The 20,716-nt window shown below is 41.4% G+C and overlaps 1 protein-coding gene across 15 annotated transcripts in view; it reads left to right on the top strand.

Moving 5' to 3' along the window:
• BBS4 (Bardet-Biedl syndrome 4) overlaps positions 1-20,716 on the top strand; it is a 43,976-nt gene that overhangs the window by 7,161 nt on the left and 16,099 nt on the right. For 4 of the 15 annotated variants that reach the window (XM_056347184.1, XM_056347183.1, XM_056347185.1 and 1 more), the window contains exons 3-8: positions 11,107-11,256; positions 12,225-12,304; positions 16,116-16,179; positions 16,933-17,044; positions 17,664-17,736; positions 19,547-19,600. In XM_056347184.1, the coding sequence (XP_056203159.1) occupies positions 11,107-11,256; positions 12,225-12,304; positions 16,116-16,179; positions 16,933-17,044; positions 17,664-17,736; positions 19,547-19,600 (533 nt within the window). Of the gene's footprint in view, positions 1-39; positions 140-265; positions 350-943; positions 1,009-11,106; positions 11,257-12,224; positions 12,305-16,115; positions 16,180-16,932; positions 17,045-17,663; positions 17,737-19,546; positions 19,601-20,716 lie in introns of those variants that run through there. The other 11 variants (XM_056347188.1, XM_056347190.1, XM_056347187.1 and 8 more) reach the window with 6 other exon arrangements.

Genomic DNA, 20,716 nt, shown 5'->3' with positions numbered 1-20,716 from the left:
AGTGGCCAAGCCTGCCTGTTTTAACATTTTAACATGTGCATTTTAACACGCTCAATGCTTCGCATAGAGCACTTCCGCAAAGTAAACCAGGTGTCTGGACGTTTCAAGGCTTGTGAGTCTTCATCTTATTTTTTTTCAGGTAAGTTCCACTTCTGTCTTCTATAAATATGAGCATAACTAGCAAAAATGTCTTGTAAGGCCATTGTGAGTCATTGAAAAGGAGGAAATTAAGTTCTCTCTGCTTTTATTGCATTCTCCATTTCAGAGACAAGTGAATTACTGACCCAAGATTAAAACAGCTGATGAAGTAGGTTTATCAGCAATAAACACACAAGTGCTCGGTCCCTTTGTAAGTAATAGAAATGTTTGATTAGATTTGGCTATTGCAGAGAAATTAAATAATAGAAATAGGGAAGTGCATAATGTAAATGTGTGTTTTAGAGCTGCGATTGTATCCTGTTCTTAAACTCCGCGGTACTGAGGGTGTTCTTTGTGGCTCAAAGTTACCACACTTTTACCACACAGAAACCTGGATTTTGGATAGATGATGACAACATGGTGTTTTACATCTTACCAGGGTAGTTTCTTTTGTTTAATTGCATTTTGAAATATTCTCAAGTAGTGTGTGTTATTCTTGTTCAGCTAAATCCCATGTCAGTATTTAGCTCAAATACTGGTAGTGCTGTCCTTTTCATGTGGGTGCTCATCCTTGAAGCCAAGGGTGTAGTCAGTGGGTTCTAATAAAAAATAATTGCACGTGCTGATTTAATGGGCAGTAAAGCTGGCTTTATCTGGTATTGACTTTGGTTAGGAAGTGCTCATGATGATAAGCAATTTCAAAATGTGACTTAGATAATAAATAACTTTCAGATTATGCTGAAGTAGATAAGTGGCTTTTGATGATCTGTCCTGTGCAAATGCATCTCACTCTCTCTCCGGGCAGCTCCTGCTCACACAGATAAACCAGTGGGGATCCCTCCTGCTCCTGCAGATTTTCCAAGGGATCCTGTAAGTATTTTAATGGCTTAAACACTCTGAAGAGCAGGAACCTTTTAGTGCCCCAAAGAGTCAATTCTGTGCACTTGCAGAGCTGATCATTTCTGAATTCCTGATACGTTTTCTTAAATCAATATAAATCCATTCTTTGAGCCAGCTTCAAAGCTGCCTTTGAACTTGTGAGAGTGAAGCTGCCTGAGAAATCCAGATAAAAACAACCCCCTTGAGTTAAATTAATTAATACTTCTGAGTGTGTCAAAAAGAAAAGATGTTAGTGGAAAAGTTAGTGGTTGTGGGGGAGCAAATGCAGTTCCTGTATCTGTACATGCCAATTTGTTTCCATTTGGCCATATGCAAGCCAAGGTCTGTTGGCCCATTTGAACCTACAACCTTGCAGGAAGAAAATGGTTTCTAAATAACATAGATTAGCTGGTAATTATGTCATTGTTTTGTACAAGAGAATTTGGTATTTTCATGTGTCTGCGATAGGTGGGTTTAGTGCTGTGCGTGTTTTGTTCAGGATCTGATACAGCTGTTAATTTTGAGTGGTGAGATAAAAAAAATCGTTTTTTGGTAATTCAGTTGTGTAATATACTTCTGTTCATCCTCTTCTTCCCAGAATAACAGCCCAGTAATCCGTGCACCACAAAGAACTGATAATATTTAAGTTTGAACATGCTAGCACAGCTCTGCCCTCTTGTGTGTGTATATTAGTGTCTGTGATTATAGGAACAGCGAATCCTTTGCAGACAGCATAGCAGGTGTGTTTTTCTGTCAAGACTGGTATCACTGTAAAATTTTTAGTGCTTTTACATCAGAAGATTCATAGTTTCAGTTCTAGTTTTACGTATTTTGGCAGCTGTCAACTTCATTTCCTCTCTGTAAAGAGGAAAATCTGTATCTGCTTCTTAAGCCTGTTGCAAACTTAATTAGGCAATGAAACGTGCATAAAAGTGCCACCTCTTGTAGAAAATGAGCATAATCTTTGATAATTTGATAATTAAGATATATATTACATTGGATGAGAATCAGGAGGAGGGTGAAGTACAATAGCTCAGTGTTAGAGGATCTAACTGTACAATTGTAACGTATTACTTTAGGATCACATTTAAATCGGTAAATTTATTTTTTTGAAGTTCCTTTGAAAGTCCTTGATGCTAGGCAAACTTCTTTTTTGTTTTAAAGCAGTCAGCTTCACGTTTGTCTCTTGGCATTCTGCTTACAGATAAAATGGCATCTCCTACTGTGAATTCAAAAATAATTTTATAAAAATAGTAAGTAACAAATTCAGGAAGGATGGGATTCATCTTTCTGAATTGACGTATCTCTGACATAGAACAAATCTCAGCAGATCACCTGTGCTCCGGATTTACTCAGTGGAAAGCTCATCTGATGCCATTTCTCTGACCTTTCCCAGCCACTACCTCAGGATGGAGTGAATCACTCCCCAAGGATACGTATTCCTCTCCTTTACCTTAATGATGGCCCAAGGCAAATAACTTAAGATGTCTTAATTTTCAGACACTTAAGTGAAAGGAGGTGCATCCTACTCAAGAATGTCAGAATTAATGTTGTCTGTGCAACTTGAATTCAAGCCTTTGAGTCTTTAGTGATGTAATTACAGGTTGGCTTTAGCCCAACTCTCCAACATCATCATCTGTGGCACAGGAATGACGGGACTCACTGGAAAAGGAACAGCTCACTGAGGGCTTTTTAAAGAAAAGGTATCTCGATTATTCAGTGTATATCCAGTTGTCATGTTTATCTTCAGCTATAAAATCCCATAGATAAATTCCCGGATGCTGCAAGGTTCTTCTGTGTTGTAGTCAAACTGTCCATTATACACCGAAGTCTCTTAAGAGGGCAGTGCTTGCTTGTCAGGAAGACATTTTGGGTTCTGCAGTGCTCAGGACCTTGCTTTTTCGGAGTTACTGAGCATGTATACTGCAACACTTCCATGGTTGGAGCACGGCAGCTGCCCATCCTGCTTGCTTGAGTGAGCACTGGCTGGGAGATACTGGCTGTTGTGTCTTTCAAGCTGTACAGCCAAAAACGATGGATGGACATGCAGCGGTTGCCTTCAGGGAGCCTGGTTACTTGATTTTTCTAGCTTTATAATAGAAATCGAAGTGAGGTTTCTTGTCTCTTGAGCAGCTTTACTGCATCTTAACAAAGAGTCTGTTCACTCACTCCTTCCAGAGTATGTCCCCTTTGCCACAGACATTTTAAGCTCCATAACAGGCACTGCACAAGCCCTGAGATTCAGTCACTGTTTTATTCATATTTCTCAACAACTTCATTCACTGTCTGACCTTGATTCATTTTTATATTGATCATCATTAGAAGGAGGCAGGGCACCTGGTGAAAACACTGGTGTGTTCCTGTAATTGTAGATATGCTTGTGTAATTAAAGATTTTATCCTGAAGACTTTTGTGCAGCAGGGAAGAGTGAAGGCTGCACAGGCAAAATATTCATCCTGGAACAGACATCTGACCTGGAAGACTTCATCCTGAGACAAGAAGTCTGGAAGAAGTTTGTGCATTCAAAACATAGGGTTTGTAGTAGGGAGTGCTGAACTGTTTGCAAGACCAGCTTCTGTATTTTATATATATACATACATATATTCTTCTAATATAATATGCTTCTAATGTAATATTCTTCTTTGGCAGTGTATAAAACGACGGCAGGTTCTAGGTGTTACTCCCGGGTAGTGGGAAGTTTCAAAGACTGTTGGGGCTGGATTGTGGCCCTCTCCCTGTTAGAATTTTATTTTGCTTTTGAAGAGGAAAGCTTTTCTTTACAAATGCCTTATAATGATTTTAGTTTCAATTTCTGTATAAAATACCTCACGTTTGTGAGACAGAAAAAGACTAAGCATAAGAATTTAAGCCAAAGGAAGGATTAAACTGGAAATCCCAAAACTACTGTGCTCCTGATACTGGAATTAACGAGAAGCTGGTTACACAGGTTATTTTGGGAATGCCTGCAGCCAGTGTTGCTTCATTTGCAGGGGAAATGTCTTCCATCCCTGCTTTGCTGTGGGAGGAGACAGTAAGTAGTCACCAGTTAATACCACAGACCTCCCGTGCTATTTATGAGCCATGTAATTCAGAAGCCCTCTGGGATGGTGCAGTCTGCATCCCCTTATTTAGGAGCAGCATTGGCAAACAGACACGTGGAGGGAGCTCCGTCTCCTTCTTGCCTACAAGAGCATAAGACATCAAGCAGGAAAAAAATTGTTTAAACGGAGAAGATAACAGTTGGGGTGCTATGCTGGGGGCTGGATCCTTGAGTGTCTCCAAGCGTAGTGTCTGCATCCTCAGGGACTTGAGAACTGTTGCGCGAATCAGCCTATTTTTTTCTAGATTAGCATGCGTTTAAAAGCAAAAATAGCAAAAGCTCTTTCAGATCCTTGTTTTTCTTCTGTTCAGAGCGTGTATCTCAGCAGCAAGCACTGATGGTCAAAATTAGCTCTTGCAGAGGAAACAGACTTTCAGATTTGATTTTTTTTAAGCAAATAAGATCATACTTTTTCAAATCCCTTTCTAAAGTACTCATTTGTTACTAAATTGCACCCCAATGTTATTTGTTTGATTCAGATTTTAGACTTGAATCAAGTAATATTAAGCTCGAATCAAATTTTATATAGGAATGATGAGGCTAATGTACTAATGTGTGTAATTCCCCCTCTCTCATTGAATGTCGTCAGGACTGCAGAGTGGTACCTCACCAGCCTGGTGCTGCTAACGGAGATTTCCCAGTGACCAGAGTGGTTCTGCCGCTGGGAACCTCGCTGTGGTGTTGGGAGGTCCAGGGACATCACAAGTGTCTATCTATTTACAGATTGTCCTGCTTTGCCTTACGGTTAAACTTAAGCAGCACATACTAAAGACATTTATACTGAGTAACCAGTATAGATATTTGCCCTCTAAATAAAAATATTTTTATTTGGGGTAACTCAGAACTTTGAATGTCTTTAATCAGAAAAACCACTGAACTCTGAGCTAGAAACTCTTTAAGATTTATGCAGTGTAAACTAACAACGGAAAATGTCCCTTTTTTTTCGTCGCCCTAGTGTATAAATGGGCTTTAAGATCCAGTTCTCTGCTCTCCCATACAGCTTTGGCTGATGTTCCTGCAGGGGGAGGTGTAGAGTCAGAAATGTTGCTTTTTTGTTTAAACCTGCTGCTGTTTTTCAGCCTCCTTCCAGTTTTCTCTGCGTATTGTGAAGCTATTAATACACGATAGTAAGATCACAGCTATGAATTATGGCTTTCTTGCCAGCACCGGAGTTGTGTATGATGAGTTTTATTAACCCCAGCTGACTGTAAATAAAGAGGAACCATACGGGTTTATTGTTTGATTTAAAGGTGTTCCAGCAGCAATTTGCAAAAGAGAAAACAGGGGAAGGGGATTAAACAGGGAGAATGGCTACAGCAGAAGGTTCTTTCCTTTTTTTCTTGTTTTATATCCATTTTACAGGTATTTGTGTACACAAACACCTGTATTCTCACATGATAAGTGAAATACAGCATACACATCCTCCTCTGGGTGGTGGTTTTTGGAGTTATTCTTCATCATTACTGAATTTTGAATACATTATGCCTCCATTTTCAAACTCCAAGGGTGGATCTGGGCATACGAAGACCAATGTTCCTCTACTAGTTCTCTTTCAAAGCTATAATCTATTTCCTATTGCTATAGTCTCAATAAAAGTCTTTGAGTGTCTGAGTAAGAAAGAGGTTTTCTTGTTAAATTTGTCTGTGCATCAACCTAGCGAGGAATTTGTAGGATGCTGCTCTGATATCAAGGCAGTCTGTTCTTTTTAAATCTAAACCCCTTGATATTAGAGCTTAGAAATACTTTCTGTTGTTCATACTTTTATTTTGGAAAGTGCAATTCACTGGCAGTGGTACGTTGTTTTGTAGCAGCTTGTGCCTTACTATTTTGATATTCTTTTTGTTTAGATGATAGTCATTACTTCTCTGTCACTGATTTTACAAACAGTAGCGTAATTCCTCGCACTGGCAGCTTGTGAAGCTCAAGGCAAAAAGGAGATGTGCACAGCTGGTTTCATCCTTGCTTTTCCCTCCCTATTAGTGTTTATTTAACATGGCTGTGAAAGCACCAAGCTTCATTTTGGAGGGTAACCACAGCTATGCCTGACAGTAAACCTTACCCAAGCTTTGCAAGTGGGAGTAATTTTAACCTGGCAATGTCAGGAAATGTGTCCAGGAGGCTGAGTGTGGGGAATTGAGGGGTGGGGTGGATGTTAGTCCTGAAAGACTTCCATGAGTTGCCTCTCAGATTTGGACGCTCTCCTGCAGTGGCAAGTGAATTGTCTTTAGGCTGTTGTGCGCTAGCTGTTAAGCCGATGACCGGAATTACTTTAAAATGGAAAATGGATCACAAATTGAAAAGATCAATTCTGCTTCTGTGCGTTAGAGCAAGCCTTGCCTGATGATGGGAGATGATAACCTTGCTCCCTTGTGGCTTCGGCGCAGCAAAGCTTCCTGCTTTGATTTCTTCAGAGCGGTGTGCACTTCACCAATTCTTCTTTGGTGCAGCTCTCTTAATAGCAAAATGGTATGACAGAGACTTGAGTCCTTGCCTCTGTGTTTGTTAATTTTGAAAATACCCATGTGCTTGAATGCTGTTTTACAACATGCGATTTTAAATTAGAATTTGGAGATGGACAGTTGAGTCAGGATCCAAATTAGGCCTTTTAGATAATCTTAGTCATGTACGTGGTACCCACCACAGTGGATCCAGACTATGGCTTGTGAGGCTACTGCAGAATGAAATAAATTAAAAGTACTTTCATTTAATTACTTTTCTGAACATTTTCTGTCCTCTCCCTGTGCTGTATGTTATATGTGGTTTAGAGTATTATGGATTTTGGTCTGGTCACAGGTTGTTCTTTGTGTTTTCTTGAGTCTTTTGCTTCTCTGCTTTTCTTTCAGGCTCTTCTTGCTGCTCTTCCTCAGTTTGCTGCAGGTTGGGTTGCAAAGCTGGAGGGATGGGGAGTGAACTGGGACTCAGACTCTTTCTTATAAGCCAGAGTGGATGAAGGGCTGCGTTCTGATCTGTTGGAGGGGGTTTTGTTCTGTTTTTTTTTTGTTTTGTTTTGTTTGGTTTGGTTTGGTTTGGTTGGTTGTTTGGTTGTTGTTTTCTGATGAGACTAAAATGTGTTCTTGAGCTCCTTCTCAGAGAGCCATAGCAGATCTGTGCTTTTCACAGGAAAGGTGCTAGAGTTTTCCAGGCAGCTGACAGTTTGCATGCTGAAGAAAACAAGGTGAAAGGCTGCATGATGGCTACAGTTGTGCAGTTATGTTGAAATCCACTTTACTTTGGCTGTGCCCACAACAAAAGTGGTCTCTTTGCACCTGGCAATTTCTTGAAGAATACGGCTGGTGCTTTAGCAATCATTTCCCCCTGTGAAATCTGATAGGAGCCTTCTGGGGCTTTTTTCCCCTCCTCTCTCTTTGCAGCAATTTCAAAACCCTTTTATTAAATGTAAAACCCACTGTTTGATAGTTTATATCTAAGCTATAATTACACAATATGAAGATGCAGGTACAAAATAATTTCCTAGGGAGGTTTACAGAAAAGGGAATAGCTCTGTTTTTTTTTCCAGTCCTTTGAGAAAATCTTTAAGAGGCTGAATAAAGTGAAGAGTGATGATAGTGCAGTACAGATACAAACCTGATGATTTTACTCTGATTCTGTTGAGGTTTCCGCTCCAGTGGCTTCCTTAAAGGAGCATTGTCAGAAAGAAAAATCACATTGCTGGAAGTGGGTTGTGCAATCAATCACTGGCCACCAAGAAAGTGGGGAATCAGAAGGATTCCCTTTTCAATTCAATCAAAACACACTTCAAAGAAACTGGCATGTCTCTTGGATGAGGTATTTAATCATATATTTGGTGCCTAGCTCCCTGTCACAGTTGCTTAATGAGAGTAGACTTTTGTAATCACAGAAAAGAGAGGCCAAAAGATAATTATGCAAGTTATTAACTCTTTTCTCTGTAGATACCAAGTTTCTGGATAATTGTGTTTTCTTGGACTGGCCCTTGAGCAGATTGATTTTTTGTATTTTTTTTCTCTGCTAGAATGGTATAAAGTACTGTTTTCTAACCTGTACTCCTAGCATCCCTGCAGCGCCCAGATTATTTGCGAGGGCTCTGTGAAAGGTGACAAAGAAAAGCATGTCTTCATATGATCTGCAGCAGTTACATATGAGAAACTTCTGAAGGTCCATATATTGAAGAAGGCAGAAAGTAGCAATGTAGACAGCTTGAGGAACTTGATGGATGTGCCCAGCTCCCCCTGGCGAGGCCAAATTCAGTGGCCTTTCCTTATGCAGAAACCTTCTGAGAGACCAGTTGCGGCAGTATGTGTTCCCAGCTCTAATTAGTGTGAGATTGCAAACCATTATATGCCATATGGAGTCTCCACTGTTCCCAGTCATTCTTGTACTTGAGAAGACTGAGGCGTGCTGCCAGTGCTGCTTTCTGTTCTTTTGCCCCTCGTAGCAGCCACTGTGGCTGAATCCAGCCATACATCACTGTTCAGGCTGATGCAGCAAGAGCTGAGCGACACACATCAGCTGTGTGTGGCGATTTTTTTAAGTATTACTTTGGATATTAGGACCAGCAATGATTGACTCACAACCTTTCAGAAAGGCCCAGAATGTTTTGTGCCCTTTCTCTGGAGCTAGAGTCCCAAATAGCTGTGGATTTATATTTCCCTTTTCTTCAGAAAAATGCAGTGACCCTTTTCATCAGGACAGCCCTTATCAGCAGGGTGGGGGGGTCAAACCTCAGGGAGATAAATGCACCAGAAGTAGGTGTATCACTGCTTTCATGGAAAAACAGAAATGCAGATTAAGATGGTTGTGGGTCTGCAGAGGTATATAAATAATTGGCATTACTGTTTTCTGCATTTGAATATAGAGCCTGGCAATAATCCTTTACTTCCCACAGCCCTTTTTGGGGATCAGACCTGTTCCTGTGTCAAATTTATTAATCTTCTCACAATTTCTATGTCCTTCCTCTATTCTCAGTCCCCTGTGGGATCCACACCCAGTTCAGTTCATGGTGTTAATGTTTGATTTCTTCAGAGAAGGGGTCAAACTGTTCACATTTACTTTCTGGAATAGACTCAGGGAATGCATTGACTTTCTTCTGTGAAACTTTGTGTTTCTTTTGTATTCAGATGTAAGATTCACTTGTATCTATGAATTAATCTAGGCATATTTTTTGAAAGACATCAGAATTCTTTACCTTTTTTCAACGTGCTTGTCTTTGGGAAGAAGAAAAGAAAAAAGGAGACTAATGTCCCTTCAGTCACATTTGTTGGTATTTCCAAATGAGTTTTAGGAGCATAAAAGCTCCATGTGTTTTCCCAATTCCACATAGTTATCCTTAGCTTAGTGTATCACTGGGGGAAGCAAAACTGTTTTATTTCTGCAGATGTGAATCCCATTCACTTCTGTGTCTCACGGTGTGTTTTTGATTTCTCTGTTTTCTCTCTAGCCTGGCTCTTTTAGGTAATCCTCTGCGTTTTTACAGTCTTGGACCCAGAAGGCAGGTGGTGTCTATTTTACCTTTTTCTTTTGCAACTTGATACTCTTCTCAGCACTCACTCTGATGTTCAGCATTTTTTCCCTCCCAACCCTGTTCTCAGCAGGCGTTTCTGTAGTGTGGGAGTGGAGTATAATGTCCCTCTGGTCTTAAAAGTATGAAAAAGCTCTTGTCTTCAGGAATTAAACAACTGATCTTCCATCCGTTTGCTGATGTACTGGCCTCTTAGTTTAGCCCAAAACATTTGTGTAGAGTCTAACTTAATATAGTCTTTCCCATCTCAGCTGGCAAAACACCCCAGCCGGCTAGCTTTTTTGTATATATTAACATTTAATAGTGCTGTCTGTTTCTTTTTAACCACCCACTAAGGCGCGCACTACAGATGGTTGGATATCAGGTGGGGTACGTCTGGAGGGTCTTTTGATTAATCCCTATTTAAGATGGTTTTTATTGTGTATAATGATGCAGGATGTAATTTTAAGCTGTATTAGTAGGCACAAAATGGCAGAGTACACTTTAGTTTTGACTGTAACTGAAATCTTTATTGTTCAACAGAGTTTGCAATGTGTGCTCTTAAATGCATACTGACAAAAGTGCCCAGGTGTATCAGAGGTGTCTGGCTTGGTATTTTGTATGGATAGTGGCACCAGGAGACACTGTGCAGGAAGAGCATGTGAGTCCAGCTGCTTTCTGCAGTGCATTTCTGGCATCCCCCAGTGCTGTATTTCTTAGAAAAGAAAGTTCTGTCAAACTCTGGCACCCATAATAACTTACACAAGGAAGTCATTACAAATCTGTTCATGAATCAGGTAACCCCTCAATGGGCTTCAGAACAGCAGCCCTCCACACTGTTTATGAAAAAGTGTTTTTTTCAAACAATTTGTAGCTATTTAGGCAGCCTCTTAACTCTTTCCTTCATGGTTTCACTGTAAGAAGGATGAATGGAAAATACATAAAGTCATCAGAAATCAATTAATCTGATCTGGGAACACACATACTGAGATGCCTTTCTTACAAAGATCCAGTTATTATACAGCAGAGCGGAATTTGAGACCATTTGGATCCCTGATCTGTGCATTTCTGTAAACTTAGTTTGGATTACTTTTTTGTTTGGACTGTGATTTTTCTATTTGCTTTTAGGGTAGGTGAACCTTCTTTGTAAGGTATTTGACCTTAAATTGCTGGTGTGCATGCTTAAATCTCATGTCTAGTATAAATCTGACTGGATATTCTGGAATTTCAGGAAAAAACCCAACAATAAAACCAGAATGGCTTTACAAAATTTTTTCCTAACTTCAATAGCTGAAGAAATTCTGGTTGTTTTTAAATGCTCTCAGTGATACTGGTCTTGGTGTGAATTGTGAGGGAGAGGCTGATATGGTGGTGAGATGTGTTTGCTACTAGCCGCAGGTGCAGTCCTCGCATGATTAAAGCACAGTGTTTCTAAAAGAAAATAACGCTTCACACCAATAACCTCTCCTGGCCTGAATCAGTCCTTCCAGCTGCAGAGTTTCTTCTTTCTTAGGTCTGACCGTGACCCGGGCCGCCAGCTGGCGGAGGGGACTGCAGACCACTTCAAGTACCTTCTGCTCTGGGTTGCTGGAAGCTGAGCCTGCATCTCTGTTGGTGGTGTGGCTCGGAGCCATGCTCCATGGGGCTGGGAGAAGGTGGCCTGGTGCTGTATCACCCTCACTACTGCCCCGGCTGCTGCGACAGTCCTCGCCTTGCTTTGCTTCTGCATTTCTGTCATAATATTGACTTGCAAACATACAGCTTTTTTTGCCAGTTGCTATGGTTACCTCTCAGCTATCCGCATCTGAACTGTAGAAACAAGTAACAAGCAATACATTTGAAGCCTTAATGAAATGCACAGCAGTGTGTTAAACTTTTAAACCCAACATGAATATCACTAAGCAACATCCATTCGTGATTTGCCATAATTACTGCTGCAAGCTCCTTATGATTGAAATGCTGGAGCACAAGTCTTTCTCCTCCACTGCATCAAATATGATTTTCTGCCAGTAGCTTCACAGTGTCTCAGACCTGTGATGTTTCATAGTTCCTTCACAGTTTCAAAGAACTAAGCTTGACCTCTTTAAATTAATTTGCACCTTCAGACCTGCAACATCTCCAAAATCTCCTTTTGTGTGTATCACCCATTTCCTTCTCATTCACTCCCAGAAGTTTATTTTAAAGACCTTTGATTCTTCTGCCCTAGTTCTTAAATGTGAATCCAACTCATTTCCTCCAAGCTGCTTCTTGCACATTTGGAAGAACCAATTCTACCAAGGCAGCATTAGCATTTAATTAAAATACGCACGTAGTTGGTGTTTGGAGCTGTTTGCTCCAGTAACTGCACGAGAATAAGTTGATGCCTCAAGTCTTTTGAGGTGGTAGTTTTCTGCTAAGAGGTCTTATTTAGTGTCTGTCTTGAACAATGCATTTTATCCATCAGTTTGAGAACTAAAATAAAACCGGACACTGCTTTTATGTCCACACTTCAGGCTTCAAGGCAAGTGATTAATTGCACCACCTGATGCAATTGCAGTTCTTGAATTAGTTGCATTGTGCTCTCGTGCTGAGCCCAGGTTCTCTGCTGATCCGTCTGATTTCCTTTGTTCTGTTAATATTTTAAATTTACAGCACCAGAGTTACCCATCGTAGAGAGGAAAAACTGGCTGATCTACCTGCTGTATGTTCGCAGAGACTATGATGAATGTAAGGTAAGAGCTGATTTTGGGACTTTGCACTGGGAAGTATTTTATGGACGTTATGAAATGATGGTTTCATCCCAGTTTTCAAACCACCTTCTTTCGGAATAAGGGGACCAATAGAAAATAGAAGTAAAATAACTTTAATGTTCTTAAATCCTTGGCTACCTTCAGGATCCATATGTACAATTCTCTGGAGCAATCTGTGAGCTCAGTATGTCTTTGGGAGTGGAAAAATGGAAAGAAGTGCAAACCTCTCTTGTTCCAAGTGATGGATAGGCTCTTCCAAACCGATAATAACGCAGTTCCATAGTGCCTGTCTCTCAATGGTACTACAGAGATGCTATGAAAAAACACTTCAACTCAGTAAAACATTACTACCAGTCTAAAAAAAATCATCTTGGTTACCTTTGATCAAAATTATTTCATTTTGCACATGATATATCGCACCCTTTTATTTCTCCTGGGTTTGGTGGGTAGCTTGGAAGTGGTTGTTTGTTTCGGATTGTAACAGTAAGTATACTAAGGAAATGGCAAATCTATAATTAAACACTGTGTTTTCTGATAAACTGAACACGAGCTATTGAAGATGAGGTGCCAGTGGGTGGGAGGAGGGGAGTAAGAGTTGCCTTTCTGTTTCTGTCATGTGCAAAGAAGATTTGAAACACCAGGGTTGGTCAGGACTTGTCTTTCTCTGCTGGAGAACTCCTGGGGATGCTTAGGGAAGTGGCAGGCTGGAGGAAATTAATTTAGCAGTTAATTAACAGAGCCGCAGGGTTGTATCATCAGCAGAGTGATTTCCTCTCAGATCTTGGTTTAAGTAGATACAAACAAAAGTTGGACTAGCGATCTAAATAGAAAATTGTTTCCCTTTTCTGTTGATCTGACTACATTTTTCTGATCTCTGATGGCATACGTTTACTGTTTCGGTGATGTGGTGTAGAATCACAGAGTGCAGAAAAGATGTACGGCTCAGGAAAACAGAGAAAATAAACAAGTGCATGATATAATGGCAATATTGACTTCTCCACATCTTCATCAGTCGTGGAAGCAAGCAAAATATGGGGAAAAAAGTCAAGAGAAGACAGCTAATACTCTCTTGCTTGGCAGGCCAGCTTTGCGGTAGCTGTCAAAGTAAAAGGCAGCAAAGCCTTTCCTCAGAGCTCACGGAGAAGGGTTTTTGCAGTGAAGTTGGAAGAGTTTGGCAGCAGACCATAGCAGGTTGAATGATCTTCCGTTCTTTCACCCAGATGTGATGGCTGTGTGCTCAGAGGCCTGGATTTGTCCCAAGGAAGATAGGAACCTCAGCATGCCAGGATGCTTCCTCAGTTGCTGAGGAGTGGTAGGCGCGTCCAAAAGGTGATCCAGCTCTTAGGTGGGCTGAGCTGCCCGCTGGTGGGCTCATGGATCTAACCTGGGTGCCCTGGGTGCTTGCCCTTATGCATGATAAGCACAGACATTCCCAAACATGCTATTTGAGGCTAATACCTTCAAAATCAAAAGAGGTATTGACAGTATCCCCGATGGCTTAAATTGCTGTTAACTCCTTGATTTCAGTATAGTTTGGGCATCTGCTAAAGTCCATTAATTTTCTTTTAAGACTCAGCTAAGAAACAAGTGACCTGTGATGCTATTAATTTTGGTCTGAATCTTGCTAGACCCTCTTTCCCACTTAGTGCTTTGAAATGCTTCCTCTCTAATGCAATTTTAAAAGCTCCCATATTTTTCATGTATGTAAAAGGCCAAGAAAAAGCTGTTTACCAATGTTAGCTCCCCGAAGTGAAGGCATTAAATTGTTTTTAACCCTTACAGTGCCACACCTGTGTCTATTTTGGTGTCGCCAAGCTTTTGAGAAATTCTGCTGCTCGTTACAAGCAAGAGATTAATAATGCTGGCTGTGTGATTCAGCTCTCCTTCTACCCAGCAAGATGCAAGGCAAACATCCCCCAGAGCCTGCAGCTGAAGCATCCCCTGCAATCACACAGGCAGAGAGGAGTGGGGGGAGAGGAGGGACAGGCCCTGCTAGGTAGCGATCATCACTCAGCTCTCACTCTTTGCATGCAAAACAAACTGTTTTCTAGTTGCAGCATCAATTCCAGCCCTGCCCCCTACCATTTTTCACAAGAGAAATCTTCTGCTTCTGCTTTGTGTGAGGAAGGGAAGGAATATTTAAAATTACCAGATGCTTTTAAAATCTCATGCTGGTTGGTCTCCAGTATGTCAGCGAGTTAAATAAACTTGGGAGGAAAAGCTGGGATTACAGGTCATATTTCTCAGCTCAAGGCCTTTTGCTATGGGATTTTTTAGGGTTTATAGAATTAATCAGATCTCTCTAAAAGATAGCTCTCTATTGCCCTCTCTTGCTCTGAGAAACTGGTTTTATGTAGATGGAGCAATATAAAATATCTGTATTCAGGAGATGCTTGGTTATGTCCAAGTTGAATGTCCTATAATAATGTACTTGGTAAAGACTATAATATAGATATATTAGGAGATAACAGATGAGGGGAAGAGCAGCCTAGATTTATTCTTCTTTTTCTTTCCTCTCTTTAGGTTTTTTTGGGGGGAGTGAGGATTCTCAACAATAATTCTCCTTGCCTTCACTCTGCTTTCCTTCTATGTGCTGTATTTGAGATTCAGTTTTCCTCCTTGTTTTCAGGTCCTTCACTTACATACATCTCAGAGGCAGGGGATGCTGATACTGTTTATACACTTGGCAGGAGTGCCAGATGAGCACCAGGTTATTGCCAGCCCAGAAATTTTCCTTTCCCTCCTTTGTCTCTTCCAATTCTGAGCAAGAGGAGTCTCAGAGCAGAAATGATGCTCTTGGTTTGTAGCCAGAGTGCTCATCCTCCCCAAGGTCACTCTTTGACCAGCTGTGTAATTTCAGGTCATGTGTGACTGTGGAATATAGCTGAACTGTACCCGTGCCCCAAAGTATCAGCTACATGAATGCAGGCAGCAAGAATTTACATTTTCATCAGTTTTTTTCCCCCTTCCTTTTCCCATATACTTCTCATTTGTTCATTTGGCTTTCATTGACTCAGCTGCAGTTGCTCCAATTCAATTTATTTCTTCACAAATGGCCTAGAGTAGATACCCTTATCAGCAGAGGATGCTTTCAGAGATTCCTTGTGGCACTTTCCCCAGGTAATATCTAATTATCTTTGGTAATAGGAATGAACAGAGAAATACTAAAAGGGCTACAGTATTCCTGGCACAATGCTCTTCACACACAGTGACGAGCTTGCACTTTTGTAGCTGTCCCAGCCACAGCCCAGTCCCTTTGTTACACATAAGGTTGTGGTTTCTGTAACTGAAACCAAATCCCTGTTACTAGCTTTGTTAAAATGATGGACGTTTACAATAGCATTTTAATATAGTATATTGCAGCAACTAGCTACAAATTCTGTATTAATACTTACTTTTCCAAGCACAAATTCTCATTAAATGAATTTGTAGTTCTCATGTCCTGTGTGACACCACTGTTGCCATCACATGAGGAAGAACTGTGTCCATCAACACGTTGCATGGTGTTTAAGTTAAAGTTATTTTAGGGCATTTTGCAATAACACAGATACAGCACAGCTATGTGTAACACATATGAAAAATTCTCCAAGTCAAGGTTGCAGAAGGTATTTGGTCAGTCAGAAATAAATTTTCTTTCATAAAGATTGCCTTTATTGAAGTATTTGAAGGGTTTATAGTCTTCTGAAAGCTGCCATGCTGCAGTTTAGTAATGGGGTAATGGTGAACCAGCTAATGGGCTTTTCAGTGAGGGAGACTGTGTTTGATCTGTACTTGCTGCACTTTGTCATTCCAGGCTGTCATCAAAGAGCAGCTCCAGGAGTCTCAAGGGCTGTGCGAATATGCAGTCTATGTTCAAGGTGTGTGGCAGAAAGTTTTAATTTTCCTAAAGCAAGTTACTTCTGATTTGAGATATAGTGAACAATAAGGGGAACAGGTGATGGAAACATAAAACACATATGTAAAAAACATTTGGCTTTTTTTTTTCTGCTTGCTTGACGTTTAGGGCTTTCACATAAGATGGGCATATTAGATTTTCTGTGTTCTCCATATCAATGAGTTTGTCATTGATTCCTCCTTGGGCTATGGACTGTTGGTGTGTTGCTGTGTGCTTGGGTTGTGTGTTTGACTGTATTACAGATGCATGTTTTCTTTTAGAGCTACCTGCCTCAGGTGATCGTTGTCTGTTTGCTTTAAGGATGGTATTCCTCTTCCTGTCCTCTGTCCCCTAAAAAATGTGCCTCAACACTTGGCATTGCAATTCAAAGCTCTGTGCTGAGGCACAGCTGAGATTTGTTGGCCAAGGGCATACTGCAGCTTGTAGAAGCTAGGAGGGGGAGAAATCCAGACTGCATCTTAACGAGCAGTTGGCTAGGGTTTAGAGCTGCCTTTATTCTGAAACCCAGAAATTTTTCCAGGCATGCATGAGTCCTTTACATGTGTTGTCATTCTGTCCTCAGACACAACTTCTGCCCGAGGTTGCTGCAGGAGGGGGAAAGACCAAACAAGTGTTGTTATAAGATATCTGTACTCCCTCTTCTTTCCCTACTGTCAGAGGGGCACATTTTTCCTGCAGAAATGGACTAATTTGCCTCGTATATGTTGTCTTACAGCTTTGATATTTCGCTTGGAGGGGAAAATTCAAGAATCTCTTGAACTTTTTCAGACATGTTCCATTCTGAACCCTCGGAGCGTTGACAACCTCAAGCAGGTGGCACGATCTCTGTGAGTGGTGTTTTATTGTTTCTTTTTGATGTGCCACCCAGGACCTTCCATGTTTTGTTTTTCTCCCAGACATCAAGTGAAATCCCAGGCTGCTTAATTCCAAACATGCTTCCTTCTTATCAACATTAGAATTGGCTTCCAGAAGCGTGGGCTACCCTGAAAAGCAAAATCTGTGTTATCTGCCTGGCTGCTATTGTATTTTCTTTTTCTTTGTGCTTTAAGCAAGAGGTAACACACTGATTTCTAGGTCCAGAGCTAAGGCTGCTGACCTGAGCTGTGTAAATTTGCCCTACAGACACCTTTCTGTCTCTGAATGTCCTGTTAGATCACCTGTCTTTTTCCTTTGAGACAAAGGCAGACTGCAGAGCCTGTGAATTCACTCCTTGCGTCTCCAGTAATGTCAGAGAGAGCCTCAGCATCTCGCAGGATTGATGACCTTGGCCCTGAAAGGGAGCAGTGCTCAAATTGTAATATTGCTGAGATTGTAAACTTCTCAGGGCTTCTCACGCAGGTCTCTGGAGAACTAGCAAATAGCATCATTTCTCACTGGCAAAGGTGTTAGTGGTTGCACAGCAGGGTTTCAGAGCAAGAAAAAATAGTAATTCAAATGCTTTCGTAGGTTTCTTTTGGGGAAGCACAAGGCAGCCATTGAAGTGTACAACGAAGCAGCTAAACTCGATGAAAAGGACTGGGTAAGTGTTTCATTGAATGCAGATTATTGTAGAATGCAGATATTTCTACAGTTTTATGAAGACAGCTGCAGACTTGTTCCAAGCAGAGGTGAGCTCATGCTGCCTGCAGTCTGAGCAGACGAGGAGCTGCAGGGCTGAGAGGCAGATGAGCCTCTGCAGCGTTTGGTTTGGATCGCAGGAGCAAGGCATCATTTCTGCCAGCAAAATCCCACACCTTGTCTTGGGGCACAGAGAATTGAGCAACGTGTTTGAGCTTTGCAAAGCGTCAGTAGTAACACAGCCGTACATACACACACACACACACATACACACATTAAGGAAAGTATGGGAAGCAGCTCCCCATTTGGAAACCCTCAGTTATTGTTAAAAGTTTCTGGAGTAATTGGGAAACTTTCTGTAATGCAAAACACCACTGAGATACACTACCCTCAAACTAGGTGAGAGGGTTACTTGCTACCTACCAGGTATTACCTGTTTTGGCAAAACGTGGGCTGATAGCTACAGGAGTGATATTTACATTGGCTCTTCTATATAGGAAGACAAAAAGTGAAGGAAAAGCATTGCAAATGGAAATGTTTGACAGTGGGTGAGAAGAGAGAGGACTTAGCTTGCAGATAGTTGTGGGCAGCCTTCTGCAGGTGACTTCGGCCTACGGAAGTGGTACTTCTAAGACAGGCTTGCTACATGTGATCTCATTCCCTAAGACATCAGGCACTCGCTGATTTAGCTTGATACAAGGATATGTTTGGTATTATTCAACTTATCCTGTGCCAGACAATTCAGAAACCTTTTGTATTGTGGGTCTTCTTTCAAGTCTGCATTCCTTTAGCTAACCAAGTTACTTGCAGTATGTGCTTGGCATGCCTATAACCTTATTTATAACCACAGCAGGCAGGCTTCAGTGGATATTTTGATTAGTTGTTTCCCATACCTGGCTCAGCGCTGGAACTAGAGCTAGCCTGTCCTCTTTCCTTGTGCTGTCTCATTCTGCAAGTAACCAGAAGTTACTGATTCATTACTGTTCTACACAGTTGGAGAGACTGTGTGGAGAAGAATATCATTCTAAGAGGGTTAATGGGGAAATAAGAGTTTCCTTTTAAAGGTCAAGGCTGTCTAAACTGATGAAGTAGTGAAATGCTTACTAGAATAGAAATGAGGAACTAGTGGACCTTGCTTTTTGGCTCTCCAGGATGTGTCAGGGTGGGGAAGGTGACAAGTAGCCTGTCTCTTAAACTATTGGTGATGGATTAGAGGCATGATTGTTCCTTACAGTGTCACCAGAGTGTTTAGGATCCCTAGGTGATCTTCCTGCTCTCTTGCAAAATTGTTTAAGATGCCAGAGGGTTATCAGCCCTTCTGGTACTCAACTTCTGTTATGGGAAATCAGGCACATCTTCAAACTTTGTCCAGCTGGGTGCAGCATTGTTCATATTCTAATGACTGTACAGGTGGATTGAGAGCCACCCATAAGGGCAGCTTATCTAGCGTCAGAGATCTCCCTGGGAACTGAGTCACGTCTCAGTGAAGAAACTGGTCTTTGCTCCTGGTTCTCTGAAGAGACCATTGTCATTTCTGTGATTTTTGTCTCGGTGGCCTGTAGTCTTTTGTGTACAATCACATTTAAGCTCTGTAGGAAGTAACTTGAATTTAAAGGTTTACTTGATCTACAAAGCCAGAAGGGTGTGGGCAGGCACAGAGGTCTCCCCATCTGGGTCAGTGATGACTGTTATCGCTGGCAGATTACGTAGTATGTATTTCATACCTCATGCTGATTTGGTTTTGTTTGTGGTTTGCTTTTTTTTTCATACAGGAGATCAGACACAACCTGGGTGTGTGCTACATGTACCTGAAACACTTCAACAAGGTAATGCAAATGCTCTTCTTATCTACCTGACAAAGAGGAAGCAGCACTCCCAGAAATTTCACTTTCTTTGGTAGTTTGAAGTTGATCATTTGCAGTGATAGGTATCAAGGAAGTTTTTTTCTTCAGCATTTGTTTGTGGGAGCAAAACTTTGTGAGCTGTCTCTGTTTTCATTTGCATGTTGAATTACTTTGAGTCAGCTGCAAGTTGGATAAGAGTGAAATGGAAGTTAGCCTTGTTGCAGGTCAGGAGGCTTTTTCTGAACTAGGATTTTTCGGAGTGTTTCTGGTTTGAGAGGGAATGTTTGAGCAACCTCAAAGAGCTGCCTCAAACCAACTGTGCTCCAACAAGAGCTGCTTGTTGAGCTGTTACTGAGCCTTTTAAAGCCCAAACCGTAAAGACTGCTGGTTTTGTGAGGAGTAGCAATCCGTAAAGCATGCCAGTTTCATCTTCTTTAAGAAAGAGCAGTATGATGGTAAAGACCCAGACCACTGCCCCAGCATACAGCTCAAACTGCTGCACCTCGTGCAGAAAGTTTGTGAAGGAAACTGCGTGCCCCTTGGGTCTGGCAGGATTCAGAGAGAAGAATTATGGGGTTGCTTTTCCCTTGGTGGAAAGGAATTGTTCCTGTGTCTGAAGCTCCTTTTGCACCAAGCCTGGGGGAAAAGCCACAAAAGAGCATAGTAGTGTGGGCAGCACTAACTTTATTAGCTTGGTAGCTAATAAAGAAGTTATTGGAAGCTTGAAACGGAGATTTGTTTCCAGGTCTGAGGACACCATTCCCAGCTTCTCACTTAACACCCCTCAAGGTGCTTGTGGTGAGCACTGAGCTGTCTCTGATCCTGTGGGATTACTTTGTAAGGGAAAAACCAGCATTTAGTAACCCTTTGTTCCCAGTTTGGCCCACTGCTCCATGCTGCTCTTTCTGGTACCGAACTGTGGCCCTGGCAGCAAACCCCTGCTGCGTTCTTTGTTTGAGGCATTGCTGTAAAGCGGGAAGCTCTGGAGTATAGGGTCATACTTGGAATTTTGTTGTCGGCACTCACACCTTCCTTGTCTGAGAGGTACTGGTCATGCTGGGCAGCAATACTTCGGTGAGGACATCTAAAATACAATGA

The sequence above is a fragment of the Falco biarmicus genome, chromosome 7 (genome assembly GCF_023638135.1).
Source record: "Falco biarmicus isolate bFalBia1 chromosome 7, bFalBia1.pri, whole genome shotgun sequence".
Lineage (NCBI taxonomy): Eukaryota > Metazoa > Chordata > Aves > Falconiformes > Falconidae > Falco > Falco biarmicus.
This window is presented reverse-complemented; position numbering and strand designations above follow the sequence as displayed.